We start from the raw sequence: 13,794 nt of genomic DNA, 5'->3' as shown, positions 1-13,794 counted from the left end.
GATAATCGTGTTGACCAGAAAGCTACAGATTCTTACTTTCTTGTTTTGACTTTTTTCCCCCGTTCTGAACTTTAATTCTTAAATGAGAAGCATTCTGCTACATTTTGGGAAGAGGAACTGATGTCTGAGAAAAATACAAAAACCTCTATGAATTACAGCACAAAAGCACTAGGAGTCACTGTGACTTAGAGCACGGCATATGGGCGCCCAACTTCTCCTTAAACAAGGAAAATGGACACAGAAATTGTCAGCTTCACTTCCAGTCTCAATCACCCCCCTGTACACAACATTTGTAAAGGAAGAACAATCTTGTAGGTAACTAACCAAGAGAGAAATTTGTGTACTTTTTTTGTGTACTTTTTAAATACAAGTGCTGATGCTTATCTTCCCTCCTTATTTTAAGAACATAAAAAGCTTGATAAAGACTACTAAATTTCACTAGATTTCAGTTAAATCTTTTTTTTTTTTTCCTAAACTGAAGTTTTTTCCTTCTTCTCAACAACAGATTTCTACGTATTACGATCCTGCTGTAGAAAAACATAATCTTTTCTTAAGAAATTAACCTGAAATTCTAATTTGCAACGATTTGTAGACAACCCAAGGTACCTAATCTTCCCAGAAATCTAAGTATCAAATGCAAACGTTAAATTCTGTCTTTTTTGTGCCACAGTCTTAATTATTGACATACCGTGAAGGACTAACATGAAATACGAATTTATGAATGATTTTAGAAGGACAGATTAACGTTTTGACAAGATTTTATTGTGAAACATTGGATTTAGAAAAGGTACAAAATGTCAACAGTCAGATGTGTGCCAGTACAGTATTTCAATAGTCTATGCAAGTGGACAGCTGAAGAGCCTCACTGCAGAACGCGTATTTAGACATCCTAGCTAAAAGGGGGCCGCAATATTCACAGGCTTAAAATACATAAATAACTTGAGCCAAAATGGCCATTACTGGTCAACGCTAATCAACATCTGGAAACAGGCTAAAAAGCACAATACATTACAACAATCTCCTTGCAGATCCACGTTCAAAGAACATCAGTTTGTTATGTCAATACCCTACAGCTCCAGGACACTATTTTCAAGATCGGGATTCAGCTGGCTAGTTTCGAACTTTAAAAAATTCAAGGCAAAAAAATGAGTTTATGGAACAAAAAGAGCAGGTATTTAATTAGAACTAAATACTGTGAAGCCCCTAAAAGTTTTTGTTTTTGTCTGGGATTATAAAATTAATTACTTCTTATACAGAACTTCAGTTTGTTCCTTTAAAATGCCCTTACTGCAGCTTGAACAGGTATCAGTAAGTGATTCTAATTTAAATATTTCAATTTGCTATGCAGTTTCATGTTCTAAAACCAGTTTCACCAAACCAAAATGGGTTGCCATTCAAGTGGAAAAAAATAGTATCAAAATACTACTCTGAATTAACGAGTCATAAATTTGTATATTAAAAAGCAAAAAGGACTAGCATCCCAAAAGGATAGCAGCAGTCTCCAGCTTAGTTTAGGAATTTTAAAGAAGGAGAATTTATAAACATACGAAGTTGATTGTAGTGTATAAAAATACACGTAAACCATACGAAATAAGCTAGCATGATTTTTCAAATCATTCGCTAGTCTGTCACTGCTGGAACTTGTTTGAACTACTGAAAAGGCATTCACAGTTGAGTACACAGGTGGACAGCCAAGTAACTTTAGATTTCAGTTCTTTTATTAAAAGGCGTATAGCTTATTCTACACAGTTAAACTTACTGAAATACAGTTACCCTGTTACCAGTCAGTACCCAGAGCTGAACTAAACCTTTACTCATGTAAGTCTACTTCAACCTTCATGCTGAGTTGTAACTCACCTTCCTGAACAGAGACCTTGGGGTATACTAGGTTATGGTTAATAGAAATTTCTAAATATGACTGATGTCCATTAGGAGCAGAGTTAAACCTAAACTGATGTAATTTAGAATCAAAATCTACCCAAACACATTAAAACACCCTCCCTCTGACAACATATCCATTCTCCATTTCAAGACCATTAGTTCTGGCTACTCTTTTCACGTTGTCTGTCTTTACCAGGGAATGAGAACCTTGCAGTTCATTAAGAAGAGTAACCATAATTTACAACTAAGTAATTAAATCAGAGAGTGGGGAATATGTATTTAAATTTGAGTGTATATTGCTAATTTAAAATGTTACATTGGGGGTACAATGCCTGCCATGGACTTAAAATTATAGCACTGTGCCAAACAGAGAGATATGTAAACAAACTGCTAAACTTTAGTGTCGTAAAAAAACAAACAAACAAAAAACATTTCTTTTTTTCTTCAGGACGTGTTTGGCATGAGCAGCACTAACAAAACTCTACAGCTCACAGACAAGCTACAAAGGTTATCTAAAGCCAATACTCACTGTCCATGAATTAGCTAGCTCTTGATGCTGCTCCAAGCACTGCACTAGCCACTTTGATCTGTGATTCAGATTCCTCTGTACACACATTTATATTTACATAAAACATTTATTAAACATGATTTTAAAACATAAAAACCTTATGTACAAAATACCAACATTCCTATAAATAAACAGTTGGAGAAAGGCACTTGCAAGAAAAATCTACAGTAAATCTTACAAAAACCACGCTGCCTCTGTTACTGTACAATAGATAATCTTTCAGTAAATCCCTATCACAAGAATGTAAAACACTAATTACTTGTTATAACTAAGAATATAACCGTTACAGTTGTATTTACAAATACATATACGTCTTTTTTTTTTTTAGTTTCACTTGAGCACCATGATGTCCATTCTAAATTTGTATTTTGATACAAAGCAAAAGAACAGTTGCCAGAAACCAGTGTTCAGCGTCACTGCAGATTCATGAACTTTTGGCTGACATCCGTACAGTTTAAAAGACTCAGTTGCTGCTTTGTAAAAAGTACACCTAGTTTGTTATTGCATGTTGTCCTTTTAGAGAGAGCACTACTATGTTCTCTATGCCATTTTTTAATACTATTGCTGGCAAAAAGTTTCCAATATAAAAAAAATAAAAAACATTCTTCAAGCCAGTTGAAGTATTTTATCTGAACAGTAACTAAAAAAAGCTGCTTATTAATTATAAAAATGTGTAGGAAACATGCCAACTAATCTGGTGTGCAAAAATATTTTTTCAACTACACAGGATTTTAAGGGCTTCACAGAATTACTCAAATTTACGTTGAGTAGTAAACCCCATGGATAACCAGTTCCTCAGGGAGACGTTAATATACTCCCACTTTTATCAAACTTTTTACCCTTTGACAATGCTGCAACCTGTTTGAGCAGTTCTCTGTTTTTGGCCTGCAATACAGATAAAGAAAAAAAAAAAGTTTTATGAATTACTGTAAAGCCTCATATAGTAGTGTCACGCACTAATTTCCCATTGCATTTATGAAACAAATTTTCAAAACATACATGCTGAGAATATTCAAAGACTTGATATGTATATTTCACGTTTAACAGAACAGGCAACCACACTTCTTGCATAGCAAAATTCAGTGTCTGAGGTATTGCACTGAACATCTGTTCATTCAGTGATTTATAAGGCAATTAATTCAGGTTTTCTTCCTGTCAAAGTAGACTCGTAGTTTAACATGAAATATTTAACTGCTGATTGCATTATGCTAAGCCGAAAAATCAGATCAACAGCACACTGACAACTGATGAAGTATCAGAGGACAGACAAAAACCAAAACCTTTTAGAAGGCACAGGAGGTAAGCCTCTATCTCTTCAGGTTAGAAAACAATTCTTACAGTAAGTTTAATTTGTATGGAGATTGTTGACTGCAGAACTGCTGTACAATGAATACAAACTTAAACGTAGCAATGATCATTCCAGACTTGGTATTATTTCACTGCAGTGAGTGAACAGCCTGATACATAATTCCATTTGAAGTACTGCTCAGGTATCCAGAAGCAGCTACTTACCTGCAACTGTTCCACAGTTTCCTTGTGAGCTTTTTCCATACTGTTCATTTTTGTCCTCAAGTTGGACTCCTGGTACTGGAAGTCTGCCTTCAGCTCTGTCAACTAAAAGCACAAATTCTGTGAAGATTCCTTGGACTGCTGCGGTATGCCTTCTAATCAGTCTGTGGAATCATTACGGATTATGGATTATTTACAGTAAAGTATGCATTCAGAACTTTCAGGAAATTGTGCCTCCCTGAGAGTCAAATCTCAGGAACCTATGGAAATGTCCCAGTGTCTCACATTTAATCCAGAAAGCCAAACAATGCCAGTCGGTAAGCACTGGAAGTGACATGGCTGAGATCGTGACTAAAATAAAAGATGAATGAGTATTGCACAGTACTACAGAGCTGGTGTACTGAGTTGCTGGTTTTGCCCCAAGTTATACATTTGAAAGATTTTTCTTTTGGAGCACTCCAAACTGCTCAAGCACTGTCCATACACAAATCTTAGGATAAGAATCTCCCACAAATCTGGTTCAAGACTGGTATTTGCAGACTTTTATCTAAGCAAGCATCTTTATATTTACTATTTCACAGTAAAAAAAGAAACAACACCCCCACAATGCATTCATTTGTTGTAAATTTTTCACCTATGCAAACACTGTACTGTGTGCTCAGCTCTTCTTCCCCTGCTCTACTAGCTGAAGAAAGTGACATTCTGAAAGTGAATAGTTGATGCCTCAAGAAGCCTTTAAGTTCAAAGATCTCTGAGGCTGAACGAACAGCTTTAACAGCGGGGATATTAAAATTATTAAATGCTCTCCCTATGGGAACAGCATAAAACAAGTTACTATGCAGAAGTAGGTGACATTTCCTTACCTAACCCTTTGTTAGCTTTATCCGGTAGATGAAATTTAAAAATAGGTAAGTGGATTTCCTACTGACTCATGACATCCTATAGTCTTTATAACAGAGAGATCTGGGCCTTGATGCTTGTCCTTTAAAAAACTACCTAAAGAGCATCCATGACAGACTATCCAGCTCTTTCATATTAACCACTTAAAGGCTTGAAATAGCAAGCAGTTCTAAAATTTAGCAAGTATATTATAAGAGTAATACAAACTAAAAAGTTTCAATACCCTTCACACAACAGACTCAAGTGTAGAAGTTCAGATACTGATCTGTAGCCTGAAAGTGGAAGCAATTTCCTAATTTCCTTTTGGGATCAACATTCCTAACCATGAAATTTTTGATACACTACCATGCATATCTATAAGCAAATTTTGAATTGAAAATGTTATAAGTGGAATTATTAATATAACTCCATAACTTACTCAATCCTGAATAGAGAGTCTAGAGCCACCATTACAGATAGTGTCTTAAACCCATCTAGTTAAAGATGGCAAAGAAATAAGCTCTTATAAAGGCTAAATGAAGTACATATTTGTAGTTATTTCTCTTTTCTTGCCAGTCATTAGGTTTTTTGAAAGCTGAATCTCTTGTATGAGTTTCACTGCAGTCATTTGGGCCTAACTATATTTCACATAACTTTTGTTGACAACCAGGCATCTAATTCAAGCTTCTCTTCCAGTCACTGACCAAGACTTGATAACCTACACTACACATACACTAACAGTATTTAAAAATCTAAACAATTTTCGTACATTATACATGTACGTTTGTACTCCATCTCATGAATTATGGCTGTAGTAGCTTAAATTTAAAACTAAGCAAAAACTATGCTAAACTTGAAATGCTTACTACTCGTATTCCTCCTCTTATCTTGGGTGTCCCTCAGCCTACAGAGATAATTTGGGACCTTTGCTGTGACTCAATTTAAAATATGTAAAACACACAAACTACTGTGTGGCATTTTGTCTGTCACCTGTGGCACACGCTGCCTGAGTAACAGTGGACCAGACGGCTAACTTCAAGGTGGCTGAAGTAAGGTAAGGTGAATTCCTCTTTGACTTAGAGCCAAAATATATTCATGATATATTTTAGTGAATATATATATATGATATATATTCAAGTCCAAAACTTGTCCTTTAAAAGGTAAGATCTGAGTAGTTACTATAAAAATAAAAATAAAAATCAGATGCAGTTTTTTTAATCTCACCATTTTGACGTTGTTAACAGTCTACAAAACCGACAATAAAACGATAAAGTTCTCATTAAGTAAATGAAAAGTTTACCTTTTTATCTTTTTCTAAAATAGTCTGATCTCTTTGCTGCAGAAGACGTTTAAGCGACATTACTTCTTCTTTCAGCTGACTTATGAGAACAAAGTTGTCAGTTCCCCCACTGTCTGCTGATTGATTTATAGAGCTACTAAAAATAGAAAACAATAATTACTTGCAACATCCATAGTAAAAAACAGTTCATTTTTTCAAAGTTCATATCGGATAATTAATAATTCCACAAACATCCTTAAGGACTAATGCAAAAAAAGTATGTACCTGACAGAAATGGATGCAACTGGCAAATTACCTTACTAATGGCACACATTACATACACCTGCAGAAATATAATTAAGTATTAGCTTTGAGGGGGACAAATACCTTTTGACTGAAGCAGCCACTTTTACATTTATTCCAACTGTTATGTCAGAGACAGAATAAATATTCAGTCTCACACTTAAAAGGCCCAAAAGACTTCTTTAGATACAAGGTTAACATTAAATAGCCGGTTCAACCCTGCACCTAATCTAAAAAAACAGTGAAATTAGGGAATACTATTTCATTAACTGTTGCCTTGTTATTTAACCTTTAATGTTGCCCCAAAGAGCCTAAAAGAAGGAATGCAGTGCCAGGTTTCTGCTAATAAAGTAATTTAGTTGACCAACAGCACTCAGACGCCACCCAATAATCTGTTTGGCTGGACAACAGTTTCACCTCCCTCATTCTTCGAACATAAAAAAAGGAAAAGGAAGAAACTGGCCACAAATAGTTGTGCTTGGTTGAAATGGCTCAGCTTTACAAAAATGTAACTTTACCTATCTCCATTTGATGGCTTGGATTCCAGTTTGGGTTTTTTCTTTGGAGTTTCATTCTGAATAGCTGCAGAGGATTTATGGCTGAAATCAAACAAAATGTAAACCTAAAGCCTTGTACTATGTAACTCTCTAACAACACCATTTGGTACATGTAAAATAACTAATGCTCCTAGCTGGAATGCTAGAGACTAGCCAGAAATGCAAGAAAAAAGTCCTTTAAATAAAAATTGCAAGATAAATTAACAAGAAATTAACAAATAATATCATATTTACCTCTGTTTCCATAGTCCCTGATCTTGTTCTGGACTCAGACTGCTGATTCTGAAATATGTGAAATGTACTTGGTAACTGACCAAACATGCCATTATTTCTAAGCTAGTGTGAACGGTATCTGTACTTGAGAAAAATTACCCCCCTCCTTTTTTTTTTCTTTGTAAGTAAAGAAAATTACCGATTTTGAATTTTAAGATGGGCAGTCATACTCATGACCACTCTTTATTAAGTCTGGATGCTAAAAAAATATATTTTAGATAAATATTCACACTACCATAAGATGCAAGGGGTAGATTTCAAGAATGACAGTTAAAGCTTTTTCTGATATTTCCCAATTTTTGTGCACTTCATATTGCTAATCTCGTGCTCAGCAAGCTGACCTAAAACAGCATTCTTGGGATTCCCATACTGTAGTATGAACATTGCCTAAAATGCTGCTTATGTGGTGCCATATAAACAATGTTAAGTTTTAGATCCCTGAAAATAACTTTTTCAACTCTAAAGATGTTTCCAATAATTTCAAAAGTAACTTTACTGAACAGCATTGACGTAGGAATAGTAAAATTTAGAAGACTGCGTTGAATCAAATAGTTCAATGATTTTTTATGTCTATCTTGTATTATTCTCTCACCTCAACAATAACTGAAATGGAGAGGGAAAGAGATTCTTATTGGACCAGAAGCAACTGACCCAGGGCAGCCTATAGAAAAAAAGTTGCTAAACAAGGAACATTAAGCACATCTCTACACAGGTCATATTTTTTCATAACTCTTGAATATATTAGAAGCTCTGTACTATAGTAAAGAGCTAACTTTTTTTATTTAATCCTCACTACACCTGTCACACGCATTAAAATAGATGTTGTAACTCCTTGTAACTCAATTTTCATCAGATTAGAGGACAGAAACAGTACATAATTGTCTGTATGACAAGAATAATTTTCTTCCTCAAGTTCCTAAAAAGTTGTTGTTGTTTTTTTTTAATTGTGAGTATTTACATTTCTCTTCTCCTCATTCTCAATATTATTGCAGCTTATTGTGCTTCTATCTTTATGTTGCGCTTAGTCAGACAAGTTTCAGTCAAAAACAAAAAAGCACTGGAAAAGTGAAGCTTGAGGAATGAGAGTTTGAGTGTCTTTTCATGACAGGGGGCATTACCACTGCAGCTGCAGTATTCACTGTCCAACAAAATGCAGAAACCAAAAGAAGTTCTAAAGTTACACTGCTATAAGCCTGTCAATGAAAATAAAAATCATGACGGCTATTGTACTACCATAAGAAACAAATCAATCCTGGGAGCTGTGATTTGATAAGCTGGGTATCTAATTTAAAGCTGGTATTCTGCTTGTACCACAGGCAGAGATGTCACGCTGAGAAAAGTTGCAGGAGATTGGACAGAACTACGCGAAATGTTATCGGCGACAGTAAATGAACTGACAGCGTTATTTTCCTATGTCTTCCTCGGACAGCTACTCACAAACTGCCTCTTCCAGCAGGATTTGATTAGAACTAGCAAAGAGGTGCAAACTGCTCGCAGACAGACGGTGATCCCCTGCCTTTCCTGCTTCTCCATTCAACAACAAGGATGTGCACACAAACGAGGCACAATGGAGTAAGTTAGGGTGCTAATATGTACGCGGTAACTGCATGCCACACAGCAGGTATCGCACAGGAGTTGCTGCTTAGAAATCCAAGTTTATCCCCAAGTAACCTGTTTTTCTGCAGCCACCCTGCGGGTATCTTTTCTAGACTCGCTACCGATTGTAAAATCAACAAGTTTAATGGCCACCAAGAATTTCTGCATTTGGCTGGCTTCTCTTCAGCCAAATTGTGAGAATACAAAGGTTTTGACAGACTTGGACAGACCTTCTGCTCCTGCCTTTGATGCCATACTTTAAACCGCATTTCTGATTTCCTTTACTTTGATCTCAGTACTAACAGCACACTGAATAAGAAGAGGTACCTAAAGCTACTTTTATTTTTTAAATACTTACTTATGATGACTACTGCTGTGACGATGGTGGTGGTGGTGATGGTGGTGGTGTTTCGAATGATGCTGGTCTTTCTCAGTAAGAGATGAAGATGAGGAGTTAGAATGTGAAGATCCTAGACTCTTCCTCTGTTCTTTTGTCTTCTGTAGCACTCGCTTGTAGGACAGGGTGCAGAGCCAACACAACAACTTTCCATCAACCTGTTGGAAAATAAATCATGTGTTTTTTTTCCCCACGTATACTTGCACTAAAATGTTATGTATTTCAATATTTACTATCATTATTGTTATTATTTGCAATTGCTTCGATTTGTCTGATATCTTTAGGAAAAATTCAGACATCCCTTCGGTACAAAACAGCACTGCTGTATCTCCAACATACACGTGTTATTCTTTAATAAAGTGAAGCTTATTCCTTTTCTTTTTGTCATTGGAAATTACGCTAGAAGGCGTTCTTAGCAAATATTGGATTTACTCCATACCACAGAAGTGACAATAACTTTTATAAGGGGCAAATCATTTTTAGCTTAGACGCCATGTAACGTCTCTCAACCCACTGTACTCCAGGCGGAATCAAGATGTCCAGCCAACGTGTTACTTTTACCAAGTAAATTCTTCTGTAAAGACCGCACTAGTCTTGGGTTCGGGCAAGAGGCTTTTGAGGTCATTTCCTCAGCACCTTCTGGAATAAGAAAGTGGCACTCACCAAAGCTATTTAAGAAAACACGGGGAGGTTAAAAAGAGTCTACCTCTCTGGTGCTGTATTTTAAGGTAAGGCAGGCAAATTGGAAGAGGTAAAGTGACAGAATCAAGTTAAGAACATACATAAGAGGCAATGAATAGGGAAACACGCAAAAAAAATCAAAGCACCAAGAACTATTCAGCTGCTCTGCTCCCAGCGACCACTGTCAAGAGTATTCCTAAGCCTACTTAAAAAAAGAGTGATTTAATTTAAAATAAAATAGCCCGGTAATGAATCTAAAAATTACAAGTTAATGAATGTAATTCAAATACTGAAAAGCACAGCATCTTTAATCTAATATTAGTGAACTCGAACACTCCTGTTCATCTTTCTTTTATGAAGCAGGAACATCTTCTTTTGTCAACCCAAGCCATTGCAGCTCTGGAACAAAGCCTACCTTCCTTCTTCCCTCTTCTTTTCGATCAAAAGCACACTGCTGTTTGCACTGTTCACACGTTTGAGGTGGGCCATACTTCTTTTCTGAGTTGGTGCAACGCTGACATTTCGTGCCAATAAATGCTGCAATAATATTACAATACTGACAAGGCTTGGGCTGGAAAAGAGGTAAGTTGAACTGAGGTTAGTTCACTACAGAAACCAGAAAGCATTAACGCAGTTCATTCAAATCACGCGATGCTTCTAAACTACTATGGGTTCATATGATATGCCTTAAAAAAACGTTTTTCCTACCTTTTGTGTCTTTAGTAATAACAATGATAGTCCTTCAAAGATCAAAAAACACTCTGCGTTTTCCATGAAAGCTCATGTACAAAATCAGTGAAAGAAATACTTTTTGATTGCTATACCTGTCTTTTTTTTTAAACACTCACATTTTTATCTCTGTTTTACTACATTACTAAACAAATTACTGAAATTTAAGAGAAAGGTAATCAAGCCATTTTTAGACTTCGGAGGTTCTGAAAACATCCCTCTCCACTGAACTACTCAGGGATTTGATAGCCCTGCACCTCCAGGATGTGCATCTTCATCTCTGCAATTCTGTAAGAAACTAAAAAAAAAAAAAGGAAGCAACAAAAAACACCCTTCAGGTACCACTGGGATAGATAATCAAGTTTCTGATTAGACAGTAAGCTAGAGTAATATACTGGTAGAAAATAAAATTCCTGGCAGTTTTCACAGGTCAGAAATAGCCGATTATCTTCCCTGCAGTTCCCTTTTTTTGACGAACTACCGATAAAACATTGCTGGATCTGCCCTGTTCTTAATTGTGCTACATTTCAAGCTTTTCAAAGAATGTTCTTTGTTCAGTTTACATCATTTACATTCACAAAATGCCTGACTACATACCAACAGCTGTTACGTTTCTCCAGTAAGCTGAATTTCATCTAGTGTGCTTGATGTCAAGTATGAAGAAGTTACGGGCTTTTGTTTCCCAAACAAGATTATCTTGATACCTTCTCTAAACAAGTGTCTGCAGGGCACTCAGCTACAACGCGTGCATTCATATATTAAGAAGTTTAATTTCTCTAACGGAACTGACGCTGAAATTCAAGATGGGCAAATGCAAAGTAACAGGAATAAAGTAAATCTTTTCTACTTAGCAGCTTACGATGATTAACGCGCATCTAAAACTTGAAGACTTACATAATATAAGCGATGTGGTATGATTAGATTTTCCCATTTACCACTCATTAAGAACACAGGCAGCTAATAGTCTTCCTGCTGTCAAGTGTGCATTCATAAGCATATGCAAAGAACTACTTTACATGCGTAAAGTGAATTAACATTGTTTTTGCTGTGAATAACTACATTGCAGTTATTCATAACTGTTAAACCACACACAACCACAACGCCTTTAAGTCTGAAAAAACAGAAACTGTAAGCCGTAAAGGAAACGAAGAGCTGCCTGTAGTTTTCATCACCTTTCCAAAAGCTTTTATTATTTGGTTCTGAAAGCTTTTCAATTTAGGAGGCAAATGGACCTAAGTTGAGCTTTTAGAACGGAGAGATGGATGGATCTAACGGGAACTTTTAGAACTAAAAGATGGAAGGACCTAAGGTGAAGTTTTAGAAATGAGAGATGGGTGGACCTAACCTGAACTTTTCGAGCTGAGAAATGGATGGATCTAACCTGAACTTTTAGAGCTAAGAAAGGGATGGATCTAACCTGAACTTTTAGAGCTATGAGACGGTTGGACCTAACGTGACCTTTCAGAACCGAGAACCTACTCACCGTTCCGAACTGCTTGACGTTCTGGGCACACTTCTTGCAGATGGTGTTGGTTTTGCTAGAGACAAAAGCGCACAGATATTGAACCAGCCACCGGTTATTCCCTCACGCTCTGTCCATGGGTGCTGACAGCACGGATCAGGCACCCCAACGCCCCCCAACCCCAATACCTCTCCTGCTGGAACTCGGAGCGGCAGTAGGTGCACTTGACGACGGGGTGTGCGATGCGGCACTCCTGGGGGGGGAGAGAAAACACCGGGGTCAGCTCCTTCCGCCGGGACATGCATCTGACTTCCCTTGAGTCCCAACCTCCCCCTCCCTGGCCTCCCCTGGGTCTCAACCTCTCCCTGGCCGGACTCCCCTGGGTCTCAACCTCCCCGGGGTGCTGTCCTCCCCTGGATACTGGCCTCCCCCGGGTCCCAACCTCTCCCTGGCCGGACTCTCCCGGGTCTCAACCTCACCCTGGTGCTGTCCTCCCCTGAATCCCGGCTTCCCCCTGCCCAGCCTCCCTTGGGTCCCAACTTCCCCCTCGTCCTGGTCTCCCCTGGGTCTCAACCTCCCCTCGGTGCTGTCCTCCCCTGGATCCCAGCCTTCCCTGGGTCCCAACCTCTCCCTGGCCGGACTCCCCTGGGTCCCAACCTCCCCAGGATCCCAGCTGCCCAGGCTCCTTTGGGTCCCAACCTCCCCCGGGTCCTGGTCTCCGCCAGGTCTCAACCTCCCCTAGGTCCCAGCCTCCCCTGAATCCCGGTCTCCCCCTACTCAACCTCCCCAAGGTCCTGGCCTCCCCGGGGTCTCAACCTCTGCCGGCTGCTGTCCTCCCCTGGATCCCAGCTTCTCCCTTGGGTCCCAACCTCCCCTTGGTCCTGTCCTGGTCTCCCCAGGGTCTCAACCTCCCCGGGGTGCTGGCTTCCCCTGGATCCCGGCCTCCCCCGGCTCCCAACCTCTCCCTGGCCGGACTCCCCTGGGTCCCAACCTTCCCCAGGTGCTGTCCTCCCCTGGATCCCTGCCTTCCCCGGCTCCCAACCTCTCCCCGCTTGGACTCCCCCGGGTCTCAGCCTCGCCCAGGTGCTGTCCTCCCCCGGATCCCGGCTTCCCCCTGCCCAGCCTCCCTCGGGTCCCAACCTCCCCCCGGTCCTGGTCTCCCCTGGATCCCGACCTCCCCCTGCCCGACCTCCCCGGGCTCCTGGCCTCCTCCTGCCCGGACTCCCCCGGCTCTCGACCTCCCCAGGGTCCCAACCTCTCCCGGTTCCCGGCCTCTCCCTGGCCCCAGCCTCCCCCTGATCCCGCTCCCGACCTCCCCCCGGATCCCGGTCTCCCCCCGTCCCCGCCCCGCCCGCCCTCACCTTACACAGCTGCTGCCCCTGGGACAGCTCCTCGAAGGGGTAGCGCTGCGTGCACTTGGTGCATGCGTACAGAGCCGGCCCGGCCGCCTGCGCCGCCGCCGCCATCCGCGCCTCTCCCGGCGGGGACGCGGGGCCCGCACCCGCACCCGGACCGGGGGGCGGGGGGCCCGAGGGGAGGGGCCCCGCGGGGGTCGGCCTTCCATTGGCCGAGAGCCCCCGCCCTTCCTTCTCATTGGGCGCCTGGCGCGCCACTCACGCGCGGCTCTGTGACGACCCGCAAGAACCGCACGGGGCGGGGCTCACCGCGCCGTCCTCCCTT

At 40.1% G+C, this 13,794-nt stretch overlaps 1 protein-coding gene across 6 annotated transcripts; it reads right to left on the bottom strand.

Moving 5' to 3' along the window:
* Positions 1–740: 740 nt before the first annotated feature.
* Positions 741–13,638, bottom strand: FAM76B (family with sequence similarity 76 member B). 6 transcript variants are annotated; one of them, XM_035542396.2, is made up of 10 exons: positions 13,476–13,638; positions 12,303–12,367; positions 12,136–12,190; positions 10,339–10,494; positions 9,204–9,400; positions 7,211–7,258; positions 6,938–7,018; positions 6,138–6,273; positions 3,962–4,063; positions 741–3,334 (listed from the first exon to the last, which is right to left on the bottom strand). In XM_035542396.2, exons 1-10 carry the CDS (start codon positions 13,578–13,580, stop codon positions 3,245–3,247), a joined length of 1,035 nt encoding a protein of 344 aa, XP_035398289.1. In that variant the 5' UTR covers positions 13,581–13,638; the 3' UTR covers positions 741–3,244. The 6 variants fall into 6 exon arrangements, with proteins under 6 accessions (XP_035398289.1, XP_035398290.1, XP_035398294.1 ...); XM_035542397.2 differs by having other exon boundaries at positions 6,138–6,270; XM_035542401.2 differs by lacking the exon at positions 6,938–7,018.
* Positions 13,639–13,794: the final 156 nt, after the last annotated feature.

Source organism: Cygnus atratus, chromosome 1 (genome assembly GCF_013377495.2).
Source record: "Cygnus atratus isolate AKBS03 ecotype Queensland, Australia chromosome 1, CAtr_DNAZoo_HiC_assembly, whole genome shotgun sequence".
Taxonomy (NCBI): Eukaryota; Metazoa; Chordata; class Aves; order Anseriformes; family Anatidae; genus Cygnus; species Cygnus atratus.
The sequence above is the reverse complement of the archived record's forward strand: the minus strand, read 5'-3'. Positions and strand labels throughout refer to the sequence as shown.

Excerpts from the sequence above, each read along its gene's own strand:
- FAM76B (XM_035542396.2), bottom strand. The coding sequence starts at position 13,580 with ATGGCGGCGGCGGCGCAGGCGGCCGGGCCGGCTCTGTACGCATGCACC. Across the intron at positions 12,368-13,475 it reads AGGGGCAGCAGCTGTGTAAG|GAGTGCCGCATCGCACACCC; the intron begins GTGAGGGCGGGC and ends CTCCCCCCCCAG. Across the intron at positions 7,259-9,203 it reads CACAGCAGTAGTCATCATAA|AATCAGCAGTCTGAGTCCAG; the intron begins GTAAGTATTTAA and ends CACATATTTCAG.